This window comes from Thamnophis elegans, chromosome 3 (assembly GCF_009769535.1).
Source record: "Thamnophis elegans isolate rThaEle1 chromosome 3, rThaEle1.pri, whole genome shotgun sequence".
Taxonomy (NCBI): domain Eukaryota; kingdom Metazoa; phylum Chordata; class Lepidosauria; order Squamata; family Colubridae; genus Thamnophis; species Thamnophis elegans.
In genome coordinates this window covers 74,566,195-74,584,385 of record NC_045543.1, presented here as the reverse complement: position 1 = coordinate 74,584,385, position 18,191 = coordinate 74,566,195, and the positions used below count along the sequence as shown (strand labels likewise).

At 34.0% G+C, this 18,191-nt stretch overlaps 1 protein-coding gene across 5 annotated transcripts in view; it reads left to right on the top strand.

Annotated features, from left to right (window-relative positions):
• The window catches only part of KDM4C (lysine demethylase 4C), a 240,010-nt gene that overhangs the window by 37,180 nt on the left and 184,639 nt on the right, over nucleotides 1–18,191 (top strand). For all 5 annotated transcript variants that reach the window (XM_032213186.1, XM_032213188.1, XM_032213185.1 and 2 more), the window contains 2 exons: nucleotides 3,750–3,943; nucleotides 9,607–9,656. In XM_032213186.1, the coding sequence (XP_032069077.1) occupies nucleotides 3,750–3,943; nucleotides 9,607–9,656 (244 nt within the window). The remainder of the gene's footprint in view (nucleotides 1–3,749; nucleotides 3,944–9,606; nucleotides 9,657–18,191) is intronic.

Below are 18,191 nucleotides of genomic sequence, written 5' to 3'. Positions count from 1 at the left end.
CAGCGTGCAGTGCCTGTGCGACCTCTGACAAGCAGCTGGGTGTTGCAGGGGCGGTGGAGTGCACATGTGTATGCAGCCCGTGCGCATGAACAGGATGCCCAGCCCTGTGAGCAGCGTACCAGTAGCGGCGGGGAGAGGAACCCACCACTGGTATGCTTGCCTAGTTTTTTCAGTTACGTATGTATTTAGGAGATCCCTCCAAAAAGTACATTAAACAGACTGAATGACCTCCAATTTCTAAAGCAAGAGTAGCATTTTATTAGAGGCTTATGGCATAAGACCTAATCATAAATGCAAAGAATAAAACACATGTATTTTATCTTCCTTTTACTTTCCTATAATTGCAATAGTATATAATGCCCACTACACGTGATTATGCTATAACTAATCCTGTGCAGTACTCATTACTAGGTAGTCATAGATTAGCAATTGCTTGTAGAAAATATGAATATTTTGGCTATAAAAGGAGTGTCAATAATTTATATAAGAACTATTGCTACTCTTAGTATGCCATACAGTTTAAATGAGGCCTTTCTTAAGTAACAAGTGATATCACTTTGGAATTATATATATTTTCACAGTTTTTATTAAAAGCATTTTTATGCACTCTATTATGTCAAAAATAATTATTGATTGGTTTACATATGAAAACTAACATATTAATACGTCCGATGTGCTGGTTTACACTGTCAGTAGTTTAACACAGAAAAGAAAAAGGTCAGAAAAATAATTAATATATTAATTATTCAAAGAAAATGCTTATAATGAAAAGCTGAAATGGAAACATTTCAGACAGAATTGTTTGTCTTTTAATAGAGATGACATTTTGCTTTCTTGCTCCCCCTCTGCTGCAAATAAACTTTCCAATTTTGGTATGGAAACCACTTTGAGTATTTTGATGAATGATAAACAAACACGTAAAGTATTATGAAATATATTGTTAGGGCAAAAAAGTAAAAAAAAAACAATCTTGACTATGTTATCAGAATTATATGTTTTTTTTATGGAGTCGCTGTGACATGTTGGTTTTCCATTAATGTGCATTTTATATCATTGACCAAAGATTATTTAGCTCAAAGATTATTTTTGGTTTATTGTGTGTTCTAATTGGAAAAGACTAGAACCATCCAAATCAGAAGAGGACAAGTGGCATTATATACAACATTTATCTTTAGCAACTAATTAACTCATCAAGAATTGTTTTCACTACTGAGGATTTGCTCAGAAACTATTATGTTCCATGAAATCTTTATCTAAAAGCTAGTAATTACTTTCAAGTCAGGCACAAGTTGTCCAGCCATTATATCTTATGTGCTTGGATGTCTTCACATGGCTCAAAGAATGAGCTCCGAGCTATGGGCTACACAATTCTGGGTCACCACTAGATGGCAGCAATGACAAATATATTTCTATCCAATCCTTCCATGTAGTGTTTTCAAATTAACTTGAAATATTCAATTTCTTCTGCTTAACCTTGATTTTTATCTTCATTTCTCTATTTGATCAGATCAATGACCTTGCTAACCAGAGATATATTTTTGGGGAAGTTTTATCCCCTATGATAAGGAACTGTGATTTAGTATAAAACACATTATGACTTCCTGTTAATTTTGAATCCATTTTTTTTTTTTTAAAATATATTTTATTCAATTTTCACATTCCATTTGCAATCATTTATATACAGGGTATTCACTATAAGAAAAGAAAAGAAAAAAAAGAAAAAAAAAAAGGAAAAAGGGAATAAAACGAACAGATAAAAAAGAAACACAACTCATCATTCACAACCCCACCTAACCCTTCCATCCTCCATACACCCCATCTACCCCCTCCAACTTTCCTTTCTCCCTCTAACACTCCCCTCCTACTTCCCTTTCCCCTCAAACCTTCCTTCTCCCCTTACTCCCCAGACACCCTCCTTACATTCCCCTTACATTCCCCTTACTCCTTCCTTACTCCTCCCTCTTCCTTCCCTCTACCTCCCTCCTTGGTGTATGCCTTTATTCGAATGTTGTTTGATCTGATAAAGGTAAAATGAACCAAGGAAAAAAAAAAAGGAAATAAATAAATAAATATTAAAAAAAAAGAAAAAAAAAAAAAGAACCACCGTATATAAATACATTCTTGTTCTTATTAAGGCTATGTTAACACCCCCCCACCCCACCCCCCCACAAATCCCCATCCCTAATCCTCCCAAGTTCCCAGGGCCCACACCTGGCGCTTCCTTCTGTCTAAAATATCTTGTGTACATATGGATTAAAAAATAAAATAAAAAATAAAAAAAATAATATATCTAAAGAAAAAAAAAACAGAGAAAAAACAGAGAAAGAAAAAAGGGGAAAAAAGAAAAAAGGAAAGGAAAAAAAAAAAAAAGTAACCACTCTTTGTGTTGATCTCAGCCCCCCATCTTTATCTATGTTTAAATAGTATAAATCATTCTATCTATATTTTATTCTCGTCTCTTACTTCTTTGCTATTTACCCCAACCTTCTGTAGGTTCTCCCGTTCCTCTTCCTAAACCTTATGATCCCTTCCGATAAGATTTAAGCAACATGGTTCATGCCATATATTCAAATATAACTTTACAAATAATCAAACTTTCCCTTCTGGTAAAATTTTACACAGGATGGATGATCTTTCTTTACCCCCTTTTCAAACAGTAAATCTAAATAATCTAGCCAAGCTTCCCCTTCTTAGTAAAATTAAGCAGCGTAAATCAGATATTACTTTACACAGAAATCAATTTCTATCTTAAGATAATTCCAACCCACTTCCTCTTCTAATAGGATTTAAATAACGTAATTCATTCCACATGCGTTTTACCCTTTTCCCTTACTTGTCTGAAATTTTCCCTTCAAGTAAAAGTTAAATAGCATGGGTCATTCCACATATTCGGATACTTTCAGCAAGAGTCAGTTAACCTTCTATTTTAAAATAGTCCCTTCTAACAAAGTTTAAACAACATAAATCATTCAGCATTCTTCTTACACATTATCTTAAAATAATCCCAACCGACTTTCTGTTCTAATAAACTTTAAACAACATAAGTTTTACCCTCATCCCTTGCTTGTCTAATGTTTACCTCAAATAATACCTTCAATAATTTTGAATCCATTTTGATGCCTTTTAATAATATTGGTATTTTACTGTTTCAAATCTTGGAATTATTGTGGTTTGGGAATATTTCTTCCATATACATATGGTTATCAAATAGTTTGGGATACTAGTGACCTGGCATGGTTTTCTTATAATTGTCATTAGATTCATTGTTTACAAAACTATTTTTGCCATGTTTTGAATTGTTCCCATAGGCATTTGATTCACTTGGCCTCTTAACTGAATTTAATGTATTGAGCAATGATTTAGTGCAAATGTTCCCAATCTTCCTTGGTTTACGATGCTTTTAGTATTTCAATATCTTTTTCATAGTGCCCTAGTCAAAACAATGAACTATTTTGAGCGAACAGTTTATGTGGCTTAGGAACTCTGCTTTTAATAAAATAATTCTTGTTAATACTTTAAATAATAATTACAGTTGTTTAGGGAATATATTATTTTAAAAATTAATTTCAATTTACCTTTTGCTCCTAGCCTAGAAATCACCATTCAGGTTTATATCCTAAGAAAACCAATGGACAATTTAGATTACAGCTACCTTTTTCCAAAGGGAGAGTAGATCTCCAAAGTGTACATGGATATTATTATTTTGTGCTTGTTTTATATTTTATTTATTGTACACATCTGCTTTTCAGGGTGTAAAGGAATGGAATATCGCTCATCTCAATACCATATTGGATATTGTAGAAGAAGATTGTGGAATCTCAATTGAGGGAGTCAACACTCCATATTTGTATTTTGGAATGTGGAAAACAACATTTGCATGGCACACTGAAGATATGGATCTCTACAGTATTAATTATCTCCACTTTGGAGAACCAAAATCCTGGTAAGTTAATTCTTTTATGAGTGGGTGTATGTGGGGCGGGGGGAAAGAGAAGGAGAGTGCACAATGTTTCTTAGTTTTGAAAGATTAAAAAATATGAAGAGCTGCAATGTTAAGTATATGGCTAAAAGCAGATATGGAAACATCTTGTCAGCAATTTGTAATTCAACTGAAGTCTCAGATTTGTGAGCAAAGAAGTATACTTAACTTTAAAATATCATTTAAAAATTTTATACTGCATGAATAAAGTTTCCAATGTTGTCTCTAGCATCTTTAAGAAAGATAATAACCATAGTATACATAATAGAGTTATTGAATATACGAAGAAAAATGTTGCAACAGCAATAGCACTTAGACTTATGTACCGCTTTACAGTGCTTTATAGCCCTCTCTAAGTGGTTTACAGAGTCAGTATATTGCCCCCAACAATCTGGCTCCTCGTTTTACCGACCTTGGAAGGCTGGAAGGCTGCAATATAAGGAATATGTTATTTTCAGAGCCAAGACATATTATTTGTTTGAAAATCTTTATTCTATAGTACTTCAAAGATTTATGGGGAAAAATGGAGAAAGGAAAATAGAAGTGAAGTAATGTTATGCAAAATGCAGAAAAGGAGTAAGAAATAGTAAGTCAAAGGTATCAAGGCATGAAAAAAAGATAAATCATATCAAAATCTAATTACACAAATCATTCATAATACCAATCTACACCATCCTGTCTTTGCAAAATCATCAGTGCTTCCATCACACCTACAAGCTTAGTCCAGCTGGTTTTCTTACCTAAAGTGGGACAAGAATTCACAGTCTCAGAATATATGTTAAAATTAAATATGTATAAATACCATCAACATAAAATGGAGCTTGCTCAGAAGCTGAAATACACCAAGTAAATGAGATGAAGAGTGGGAAGAAAAGGAGAGAGATAAGGGAAGAAGAGAGCAAATAGGAGAGAGGGCAAGGAAGGGGGAAGAGGAGGAGAGAAATGAGGAGTGGAAAGGGGGAGAGGAAAAGGAGAGAGGAAGGGGAAGTAGAATAGGGAAGGATAATAGAGGGAAGAAAGGAGGTAGGGAGGGGGAGGAGAGAGGGAGAAGAAAGTAATGGGTAAGGACAAATATGGTGTATGAAGAGCAGAAGAGCTAAGATAAATTGATGTAAACATTTAATAATACAAAATGATGCTGGCTATGTAATAGTATACATGTGATTATATGTTATGAAAATGAAAAAATAAAAAAATACTAAAAAAAAAGAATTCACAGATTCTATACTGGTGCCTTAACCACGAACCAAACTGTCTCTCTCTATAATTTCATCTCAAATTATTTTATCATTTTTATTTTGATTAACTTTGAAAGCTACTTGTTTATCTGTTTCCACCCAGTTACAATTTTGTATTTTCATAGAAATTGTTCAGCTTTTTCTTCCATCTCTTTTGATCTTGTGAAGATTTCATCTCTGTCTTCTCTGTGGATTAATGGTCTGTAATGCACACCCATACTACCATCATTATTATTTGTTTTCCCCTTGATGTTTACCAAATGCTTTCAGGACTGTTTTGATCCTTGGAATCATGAATTTGTGATGTCGATTCAGTCACTGCCATCTCCCTCCTTTCATATTTTTTTTAAAAACAGTGTATATGTAGTAAATCATAGTCTATATTAGATATGAACTCAGGATAGCTGGTAAGTGATACCAATCAGTTAGGCTCCTGATTCAGTCATAGAAAGAAGATCACCAATCTACTGAATATTCTGTGGTTTCAGTCATGTCTATTTATTCATTTTAATTACAATCCAATTAAAAAATACGGCACATGATTAAAATGCATAAGTAATATGTATGATACATTTGTTTATTAATTAATCACATTTATATAATTGGCCATCATATCAAGGTGCACAGAATAGATAAAAAATATCTAAAAACAGCAAAAACAATAATACGTAGTAATACCTAGTAACAAATATCTTAAAAGAAACCCAAATACAATTAAAGTGAAGGATAAGAAATAGGTCCCTCAACAATGGAACTATGTAGTTGAGTCTTTGTTTTAGGGGACCCCCCCCCCCGACCTGGTCACATGATATAAATGTTTTATTTTATTTTATACATATATATAAAATAAATAAATCTAATAAAGTTAATGTTTCATTAAAGGGACCAAACAGTAGCAGATTTACAATAGTTCATTTAGTGACCATTCAAAGTTACAATTGCACTGAAAAAAGTGACTTATGACCATTTTTCACATTTGCAGCATCCCCTTAGTCATATGATTAACATTCAAATGATTGACAACTGGTTCCTATTTATGACAGTTGCAGTGTCCCAGGGTAACATGATCATCTTTTGAGACCTTCTGACAAGCAAAGTTTAATGGGGAAGCCAGATTCACATAACTGTATTACTAATTTAACAACTGCAATGATTCAATTAGCAAATGTGGCAAGAAAAGTTGTAAAATGGGGCAAAACTCACTTAACAAATGTCTCACTTAGCCACATAAATTCTGGGCTCAATTGTGGTCATAAGTCGAGGACTACCTGTAGTTTATCTTCAGGTGGAAGATTAGCATGTTGATCAGTTGTCACCCTATTGGGAAGAACATCTGTTCAGGTTAGAGTGTAAACCCTTCTATGGGGAACATTCAGAATTGGCATTGTTCGGGTGGAAAGAACAGTTTTTCTCTAGGAGAGGTATGAAACTTTGGCACTGTTGGCCTGAATGTCTAAGTCCCATACTCTCTGCTTTAGTTCTATCAGGGTTTTTTCTAGGTCTAGAGCAAGTGGGACTGGTCTTGATAGTCCATACTGTCTCAGATCTTGGTTAATTTGTTTATCAGAGTATATTGATGTATATATGTTAGTAAACACACTTATCATGCCAAAGGGCATCCACTGTACAAAACTATAGGACTGGTAGAGAAAGAATCATCTTCCTCCACGACTAGTGCAGTAATGTAGTGAGCTGCTAATATTGGGACAGAGTTCTTTTATTCTTCTCTGGACAACACTGGAAAGGCTTGTCATCTGATAATACCCAATGTCATCTTGGATGCACTGCGGTTTTATAGTGCAGGTAGTTCTTGAATAATAACTGTAATTTGGGCCAGAATTTTCATTGCTAAGCGTGTGGACAATGGAAGGCTATGGAAAGAGAGTATGGGATGCATGCAAGTGCACAGAGGCCAAGGAAGGAGGGCATGGGGTCTATGTGAGTGACGGGGAAAAGGAGGGTGTGGTGCAAGTGAGCAATGATAGGCCAGGTGTGAGACAGACTTACCTGGGCAACTTGCAGCCTTCCCTCTTGCTCCTTTATTGACTTTGCTTGTAGGAAGGTAGCACAAAACACTGCAAATTATGTGATCACAGGAGGTTGCAACCAGTACTAACTGCAAGCTGGTTGCCAAGCATTCAAATTTTGTTTACATGACTATGGAACTACTACAATCGTCAGAACTTTGAAAACACTGTAAATCTCATCATTCAGCACTATTATAACCTTGAATGGTTGCTGAATAAAACATTGTAACTTGAGGACTACCTGTAAGTCTTTCTCCTGGATATATAGTCCCATAATTGGTTTAAACAGGCCACTGTTTAAACAGACCGTGAGATTGTCAGCTGAAAAGCTGTCAGTCCAGGTTTGAGACCCGGATACCATGTGACAGAGTGAGGTCCCATTACTTGCTCCAGGTCCTGCTCACCCAATAGTTCGAAAACATGCAAATGCGAGTGGATAAATAAATAGCACTTCGGTTGGAAGGTAACAGCGTTCCATGTCCCCTGCCATATAGTCATGCTGGCCACATGACCATGGAAATATCCAGACAACATGGCTTCCTCAGCTAAGAAATGGAGATGAACACCATCCCCTGGAGATAGCTATGACTGGACAGGAGAAATATTTACCATTAATTGATTTAAAAGGCAGAAGGGATAATATTACTGCCAGTCTAACTTCCAGCAAGCTTTAACAATAGGGGTTTTCTAACTTCAAAACAGGAAATGACAGTCCAAGATGAGAAGTTCCTTTTAGATAAGTGTGTCATAAGCCTTTTAGCATTTTAATTAACATCTAGAATTGGGTTGAAAGATAAATAGACATTATTTAGTCTCTTACAATCAACTAATTCAATTTCTTTTGTTTAAGTTATGCAATTTCCCAGCATTTCCAAGGACCTTGGAATGCCTTGCAATATTTCAACTAGGAAGTTATAAGAACATGAATTACTGTTAGGAGGTGAACTAGTAGTGAAGTAGTGCTAGAAATAGCATTCTGGTTTTTCCCCCCTGAAATCATTCATAGCATTTCTGTTTTGTTGGACTTAAACTTCAGTTCATTAACTCTCATACAATTGTTGCTTCAGGGTATTCCTGATTCAGCTTCTGTATATCTTTATCTGATTCTTATAGGAGATGAAAGAGAGAGATTGTTAGCATACCAATGGCATTTCACCCCCTTATCATCTCGATAGTAAATGAAATAGAATACAAGGGAGAACTCTTAAAGGCATCAGGCTAGAAACCAGAAGACTATGAATTCTAGTTTTGCTTTAGGCATAAAACCAACTGGGTAATCATAGGCCAGTCACAAACTCTCAATCCTAGGAAGTGGCAAACAATTCAGAAATCCTGTCAACAAATGTGAATATGTCAGTAGCCAGGAGTCAAAACTAACTTGAAGGCACACACACAATACAATGCAGTTTTTTTTTTAAAAATCGGTGCAAGTGTTTGTAAATGTGCACTTGTACATATATGTAATTTTTACTTATTGCTAAACTATTTTTCAATAATAAAAAGTATGAATATCAAATATTAACTTGAGTTTTCCCCTATCATTTATTCTGTAACCTATCTATACTAATTTCTACGTCTGAAGGAATACATATTTTTAATTAATTAAAAATACTTTTTTGAAAGTAAAAATGAAAATGTCTATAAATATACACTCAGATATAGCATAATCTTATGCAGGATGAGAAACAAATTGGAAATTTGCAAAAATGCAGCATGGTTACAAGCACATACGTATTTGGTCCAAAAAAAATTCACGTAAGAATTGCATAAAATATTTAGCATCCGGTTTGTAGGATATTCTAAAAGCTTCATAATAATAAACCAATATTACACATAGTTCAATTACTTTAATTTAAAGGAAACTACTCTCATACATATATTATATTCTGTCTGTACATTTTATTGGCTTACATATGAGCTCCTAACAGTTTGGGTATTTGAGGAATATCCATTCTGGACACCAGTTGCAGTTCTTTACCAGTGTTAGAAGAGTAAGAACAGCAAGGGCTTTTTGGAAATGGTGCTTAGGTTAGGAAACTTCTTGATGTTTGTTCTGCCACTGCATTATTACCTATTTTTAGCATTTTTATGATGGAAGCTGATAAAGTGTATTTTATTTACTTGGCAGTTGCTTTTATATTAGTTTTTGGTTTTATTTCATTATTTTATAGCTAATATAAATACTTTTTTTCTTGCAGTTAGCATCTGAATTTTATTTTAGAAAGAGGAATGTCACAAAAATATTAAACTAAATATTTTTGTGTTATCTGTCATATATAGTCTGTAGAGTATTTTAAGAAAAATTTAAAAAGTTAAGTGTATCTCTAAATTAATCTGCATTTTCCATTTAAATACATTTTAGGTATGCTATTCCTCCAGAGCATGGAAAGCGACTTGAACGACTTGCTCAAGGTAGATCTGTTTGGTTTTAAATAAATATTTCATACTGTATTTAAAAGGCGAGGCAAGGCCTTGTGACTGCTGTTTTTTCATCTTTCCCTACAAACATTCATGTGTAATTTTTGGGTAGAGGATGGGATTTTTAGTTCAACATATTGGAATAGCTCTCATTTTGAGTAAGTTAAGATTTTAGCAAGCTATTGTTTCAATTGAAGGTTTATAGTTTTTAATTCATATTGCTTCTTTATCTTTCATTTTTATTCTTTTGATAATTCTATTTTGTTACTAATAGAATTTACAAAAGAGATACATACATGATTTTCATCCTGGGTCTCCAACCACAAAGATTACAATAAAAAATTAAAAACAAGCTTTCTAAAATTATGAAAATGTCATAACAGCCTCGCAGCTACAATTTGCATAATCAGCAAAGGTTAATAAACTTGCAGAGTGAATAGATTTTAAGCTTAATTACATATTTATATTAAAAATGTAGCCCAGAATTGCAGCAACTTAGAAAAAAAGCTGTGAGGTGCAACAAAGTTGGACCTGCTTAACAGATGCCTGCTGAATTAATTGAATTTTCCTAAATAATTAAAATGCTAAAATAATGCAGTAAATGTGGTGAAGCATTGCAGGTTATCTAGGTCAAGCCAGTACTTGATACATAAAATTAAAGGAAGCCTGGGATTTTTTTCCCATTATCTTGTCTGCCGATCATAATTATCACATTGCCTTTTATGCATGAATGCTTTCATCTTTGGAATTCATGAATACTTGATTGACTATGGCACCTACAAATATTTTATCTGAAAGACATTAGACTTACATCTAATAAATGCAGAAGCCTGATTTTGCTCTTTAGATTATTTTTCATTTATGTAGTTCTTTCTTTTTTGTACAGCAACAAATGTAATAAAATCTCAAGTGAGCTGTTACTGCAATTTTGAAACTAGACGTTTCTTTGTAATACTGCTGAATACTTAAGATATTGAGAGTAGCTTGCATAGTTGTAAAATGCAAGGTAAAATATAACAGATTCTATTTTTGATGACAATTCTAAATGGCAATGACAAATATTATGAAGCCATGTCACAAAGCACATTTTAGAAGACATTTCTGTTTTAAAATTTTCTTTTATGTTAACAGACACAATCTATAATGTTGTGTATGGTCAGGGAAAATGGTTGACAAACTTTACTGTTTTTAGATATATTTGAATATAGTTCTTTATGCAGATCATTTGTCTTTGAATGAAGTTTTCACAAATTTCTTTGTTTGAATTCAAACTATATATTGGAAATAAAAATAAATACACACAATTTCCCTATACATTATTGTAAATATTGTAGCTTAGGATAGTAGTCAAAATATGGATCAAAAGTGGGCCACAATATTTAGGGGGACATAAGACAACGGAAGTTATAAGGGAGTGCCTTGAATACATCAGCTCTGAAGCAGGCTTACCTTTTGGTATAAAACTATGCAGAACACAAAACTGTGAGATGTTTCTAGACCAGTGACATTGAAGCTATGTGTGTCAAAAGTGACACACCACATTTATTTTGAGTGACATGGCAGTGTTCATCAATACTGAACAACTATTTTTGAAAGCACACCTCATTCCCTTGTGGTTTTTGGAGCTGCAGAGGCTGCACAAGAATGGGTGTGGCCTCGCACAGTATCTGGAAGTTGCACGAGAATGGGGAGTATTTTCACATGATGTTTGGAGGCTGAAGAGGCTGCGGTAGAACATTCTCTGAAGCTGCAACAAGAAAAAGGCTTCATGTGATCCAGAGCAGCTTTGGGTTGGCTGCAGGAGCTCTCAACCGAAAGAGAACAACACCTGAAGATAAATGTCATGTGGAAGATCTGGGGAGCAGCTTCACCATTGTCCAAGATCATGTGGCCCTGTGTAGAGTCCCCTGTCAGGGTGATTTAGATGGGTGGGAGGGGGAGACATAAAGGATTGTTTCTCTTTTGTTCAAGGGGAAGGTGATATACCAGCAGAGTTAGGCATTTTCTAATTTGTTGACATGCCAAGTCCAAAAGGTTTACTATGACTGTTGTAGATTATGACATCTAAATATTTTTTTCAGTGGAGGGGGGCTATTATATTGTATATTAAACATGTCTTTCAGAGAAGGAATAATTATCCTTTGATGACACAAGATTCTTTTGCAAACATTTATTTATTTAAAATATTCCGACCACCTGACTTGATTTTCCTTCTCCAGAGGAAATTACTATGGAATGGAAGGAGGAGGGAGTTGTAAGGCTAAGACAGTAAAGGAGAGATTTACAGGTAGCGGTATCAAGGAAAATACTATATGGGTGTTTGTGACAGACAATTCACAGCTTGCCAATGTTTTGAAAGCTGCAACATTTTAATAGTTTAAGAGAACCATTCCTATTTTTTTTTATTTGATGAGTAAAAGTAATTGCCATCACTAAAGGAGAATGAGAGGAGAGGAAATAATAAAGTCAATCAGATTTGCCATCCACTCTATTCAGAAATCAACACTGAGTCAGTCATTGTCTTTATGTGACTTCTCTCTCAATATTTAATAATAAAGGTATTTCAGTGGTGATATTTTTTAAAAATATGAAAATATGGTAGTGTCTGCAGGAACTTTGTATTTTGATTATAATGCAGAAATAAGTTCATTGTTCTAATTAAAATAGCATTTTTATTTTTTTTATTATTGTCAATGAACAATAAAACTATAATAACCAATTTTATTTTATAGCCTTGTCAGTTTCTAGCATGGTTGGTTATACTTGATAGACAGAGTAAGAATTATTAAAAGCAAATATTACTATTTCTTGCCCAACCCTAATCTCAATGAAATCATTAGTTTATTCATTCGGAGGGCAGAAAATGTATAAACTTATTTATCATGTCAGGCGCTGATGAAGTTTCAGATTTTGAAAACTCCTATCCTAGTTTTAAGAACAGTATTTTGTATTTTTCAGAGTATAAGACGCACCTGAGTATAAAACACAGCAAGATTTTGAAGAGGCAAATTTTAAAAAAAGTTTTTGCACTCTGTAGACCTCCCAAAAACAGGCCCGTTTTTTTAAAAAAAAGGCATGGATAGCCTTTAGGAATCTTATAGAGTGCTCCTGGGGGCTGGGCGGGGGGCAAAATTGAGCAAAAGATGGCCCTTTTTTTGCTCATTTCTGCCCTCCCCAGCCCCCAGGAGCACTCTGAAAGCCTAAAGGCTATGCATGGCCATTTTGGTGAAGGGGCAGAGTTTCGGGAGGCAAAAAATGCTGTATTCAGTGTAAAACACGCACTCAGATTTTCAGCCTCTTTTTTGAGGGAAAAGGGTGCGTCTTATACTCTGAAAAATATGGTAATTCTTAAAGAAAATACTGTTACCATGATGTGAAATTTCATTGATAAGGCAAGTTTAGCACATCTGTAATATATCTTGAGAAAGGAGAAATATTTTACTGTACATACTTATTAATTTATATCTGGCATGTTTTTTGAGACCTAAGTATGTATTGTGAGCTACTTTTGAGGATTTCACAATAGCTAGAAGCTGTTTCATTTGGTATACTTTCCTAGCCTATTTTGCTCTACTGATAATATAAAATTTGGGGCTAAACCTAGGTTTTATTGTATTAAATAATAATGAGGCTACATAATATGCTATGTTGCCAAGTTAACGCAACATAGATTTATGGCCACTGAAATCAATGACCATAAATGTGCCTAAATCTGCACTGGATTGTTGTGGTTGTTACGGTATTTTTTTTAAAATGAGGCTTTAGTAGGACTATTGTTTGCTATTCTGGAACAGAACCATATATTTATTTGATTCACTCCCTGAGGAATCGTCAGAATAATTTTTCAACATTTTCACACTGCAATTTCCATACTTTAGAATATATAGAGATGTTGCCCATTGCTTTCCATTATATACAGTACATTGAAATGTTCTGACTTTATTAAAGGGTATGACTAAATATGGCGCCAACTCATTTTAGAAATGTTTTTTAAAATCTATCATTCAATTTCTTAATTTTCCTTTTTTGTTTTGATTTTTTTCTTTAAGAGATTTCAGTTTGTTACTACCACTAATTTATTTCTGTCTCTTCTGTTGCCTTCTTTTAGCAGTGTTTTATTCAGTGTAAAAGATTTCTTGGTATTGTATGTTGTAAGGAAAATAGGAATCTGATAAATCATGATATGATTTTTATTATGTTTAAATGATTACACTGGGAGAAATGAAGTATATGTTCTGAGGTCTATGGTTATTTATCTAAATTATTTATCAATGGATCTGTAAAAAGTGGTGCAATATAAAAGAAAAATTGGAAAAGATCCAAAAATTGAGGTAGTAAATGAAAATTAATTATTCTTCAATTTTAATAAAATTTGACATAGTAATTAACATTCAAAGACACCAGAGAATTGGATCAAACTTCATTGACTGTGCTGTGACATCTTTTTTTTAATCTTAATTTATCGTTTCTCGATCTAACTACAAATCATTTATGCGGAATGAACAGCTTTGTATTACTCAAATTCTTTTAAGCATAAACACAAAGCATTTAATACTACTTAACTAGTAATATTTTATTAAACATCAAATAATATTTAGCATTGTATAGTGACCAATGTATCCTGCACATATTGTATTGAATTCTTACAATTATGCAATATTAAAACATATTTTTTCACATGGCATGCTAAGCTACACGCAAGCCAGTTATATAGCATGCAGAACCCTAAAGGGCTTGTTTTAACATGTGTGTGGCTTGTTTTAAATATTCAGGTATGATCTGTAATTTTTCTTAATAATGGTTTTTTTAATAGATGCACTGGCACAGGAGATAATGTCTCTAGTTAAAATTTGCCTTTTTAAAAATTTGCATGACCATATACAAACTGCTGTATCTCAAAACTACGAAAAATCATCCTGTAAAATAAATCAATAGCACAAATTACAGAAATGATGGCTGGATTGTACATTGTACTATGCCACGGTTTAGTCATCTGTATTTTGTTGAATAAACTAAATTGGATTCATTCGCACATCATGTTAAGGCAAACTTTCAGAGTTAAATCCAGGTTACATTATTTGGGCTAGAATTTGCTGTGCTCTAAAAAAAAGGAACAAAAATATGAATTCATTTTCCAGTTACTCAGGTAGCTGTTTATGTACATTCTTTTATTTTCATTTATGGGTGTCATTGAAATCACAATGCCGTAAAATTAGTTTTGTTTGTTTTTGCTCTTGTTTGCGCATATTATATTGCTTAAACTGGATATAGCTATCCAGATCACTATGTGAAAAAGTCTATGCATCCTTGTGGATGGTGCAAACATCAGTCAAGGATTTGGTGGTCCTGGACATGAAACAACATGTCATAAATAGTTTCACATTTGTTTGAACATTTTGAAGTCCCATTTTTGCAGAAAAACTGAGAAAACTTTTGGATCAATTCTAGATCCATCCTAGCATCTTGTAATTTAATATTTTGTTTCCAAGAAGCCTGAAAGTTAATATGTTTTGTCACTACATTAAGAAAAGCTCAGCTCCATCCAGTCGCCCTGACTCCAGCCTGAAGAAAGGGATTAGAGGGCTGCTAAAAGAAAAAAAAAATAGGGAGAAGATGACAGTTAGACTGCTCAATTGTTTTTTAAATAAAAAACGCCAAAAGACTTTCCATAACATTATAAGCTGCATAGGAAAAATGTCTACTCAGTAACAAAAGAAAATAAATGCTACACAATACTATTAGCAGGACGCTAATCTCACTATTTTCTGTACTAATATATATTTTGTTATTCTGTCTCTTTTTTATCTAGGGTTTATGTTTCCTATTATATTTTATTTGTCACTGACCCAGAATTGATTTTAACTATATACTTACATTCACATGTAACGCATGTAATAATATAGCTACCCAATTGCTCAATATTTCATAGTTAGTACCCTGTGCTTAAAGTATTTTACTAGTACTATTTTTACTAGCAATAGCAATAGCAGTTAGACTTATATACCGCTTCATAGGGCTTTCAGCCCTCTCTAAGCGGTTTACAGAGTCAGCATATCGCCCTCACAGTCTGCGTCCTCATTTCACCCACCTCGGAAGGATGGAAGGCTGAGTCAACCTTGAGCCGGTGAGATTAGAACCGCTGAACTGCAGATAACAGTCAGCTGAAGTGGCCTGCAGTACTGCACCCTAACCACTGCGCCACCTCGGCTCTACTAAGCCGCAGCAGAGGGATGAAAGAGCCACATGCGGCTCCAGAGCTGCGAGTTGCTGACCCCAGCTCTAGACTTGTCACATCCAATTCCTGTAACAGTTCTTCATATGTTTTTGTCCGTAGGCCCCTAATTATCTTAGTTGCTCTTCTTTGCACTTTTTCCAAAGTCTCAACATCTTTTTTTAATGTTGTGACCAAAACTGGATACAGTATTCCAAGTGTGGTCTTACTAAGGCGTTATAAAGCAGTACTAATACTTGACTTGATTTTGATTCTGTGCCTCTGTTTATACAACCAAGGATTATGTTAGCTTTTTTGGCTGCTGTCACACACTGCTGGCTCATGTTTAAGTGATCATCCACTAGGACCCCCAAGGTCCCTCTCATAGTTACTATTGAGCCAGGTCTCACCTAATCTGCACTTATACCTTTGGTTTTTCCTGCCTAGATGTAAAACCTTGCTTTTCTCCACATTGAATTTCAATTTCTTAGATAAGCCCATTGTTCAAGTCTTTCAAGATCTTTTTGGATCATGAGCTTGTCTTCCAGGGTGTTGGCTAATCCTGCAAGTTTAGTGCAATCTGCAAATTTGATGAGTTCCCCTTCTAGTCCTCCATTTAAGTCATTTATGAAAATATTGAAGAGTACTGAGCCTAAGATGGAACCTTGTAGAACCCCACTGCTTAATTCCATCTATGTAGATGTTGTATCATTAAGGAGTATAGTTTGTCAGCCAGTTACAAATCTATCTGGTGGTGATTCGTATATCCCACGTTTTCCTAATTTACCAAGAAGTAGGTTGTGCTCTACTTTGTCTAATGCCTTGCTAAAATCTACTATTTGTTTCTGTTATTTGGGCTCTATTTCTGTATTCACTTTATTGTGGTAAATTGTTACATGAATTTTATCTATGTTTTAGAAACATTCTAGGTTTTAGGTGTTTTGCTGTCCCCCTTCCCCGCCAGATAATTATTTTCCCTTTCAATGCAATGACTTCTTGTGCTCTATTCTTTTAAGACATTTAGGAAGTTTAATTTGCTGGTCAGTTACTGTAATAAAGAGTATCCATTAATGGAGCACTTGGAGTAAAAATCCAAGTTATAAATATGCCTAATTTCACCTCATTTAATTGTACTTTGCATTGGAATAAATAATTTGCACCTCATATAACTAATTACATATGTTGCTCAGCTAATGATTAGTATTGCAAGAATGGCGAAAAGACTTCAATTTTCTTGTATATTTTCTTGACATTTAGTTATAACATTCCATGCATATACTAAGATCTAATTATATTCATGATCACTTATTATAATCAAGCCTTGAATCTTAAGATCTAAAATGAACTAAAATGTAGGCTCTAAAATTGAGATTTTGCATAGTCTCTAATTGGCTGTATTCCTGAGACCGAAGACAGAAAAATGATTTCTGTCTCTTGTGTCTTCTGTGAGTAGTTCTGACCATAGTTGTTCACAGAATGAAAACTATAAAATACTGCCCACCTACTAAGACATATCAAGCATATTGTATTTTCATATGTATAATGTTGGAGATTATGGCATTTGTGCAAAAAAATGATATTGGTGTTACAAGTGTAACCAATTTAAAATATTCACAGAAGATTGGCTTTCAAAGCATGTATCTTGTATTGTATTTCCCTTCTTGCTGGGATGATATAGGATATAATTTTCCAGGGTCATTGTAAATATACATTCTAAACTGATGTGCTGGGCTTAATATACTGTGCATTACCTTACTCCAGTGGTTTTCCAATTTAAATTAACTTATGACCAGTCACCACATTTGTTCAGGCCCTGATTACAAATCCATAAAGAAGGTGATTTAAATAGTCTCTTCTTTCTTCATTGATTTTAATTTAAAATTTAATTTATTTAATGCAGCACAAACCTCTAGATTTTAAAAGTGTGATGATGAGTTCATTTCAAGTTTACGGCTAGCAGATAGGTTTTCTTATCCCTGCTCTTAAATTTATCAGTCTTCAATACCAACTTTCCTAAAACACTGCGCTATATAGATTGGTATTTATTAGGCAATGAAATAAGATTTGATGCACTTCCTATGAATTTTTTACAATTATTACTTAGCTTTATTAAATACTTATATTTTGACAAATCCCACCTCTTTTTGTGTATCAGAACTATAATTATTATAAGTCCCACTCATGGATCAGAATACATCATGTGGGAATCTATAAAAAGCCCCAGCTTTTGATTTATTACATTGTGGCATGAGGTAAAATAGAAATATCTATGGACAAAATGCAGCTGTCTCCAATGTGGAGGTTTTTGTGTTTGTGGT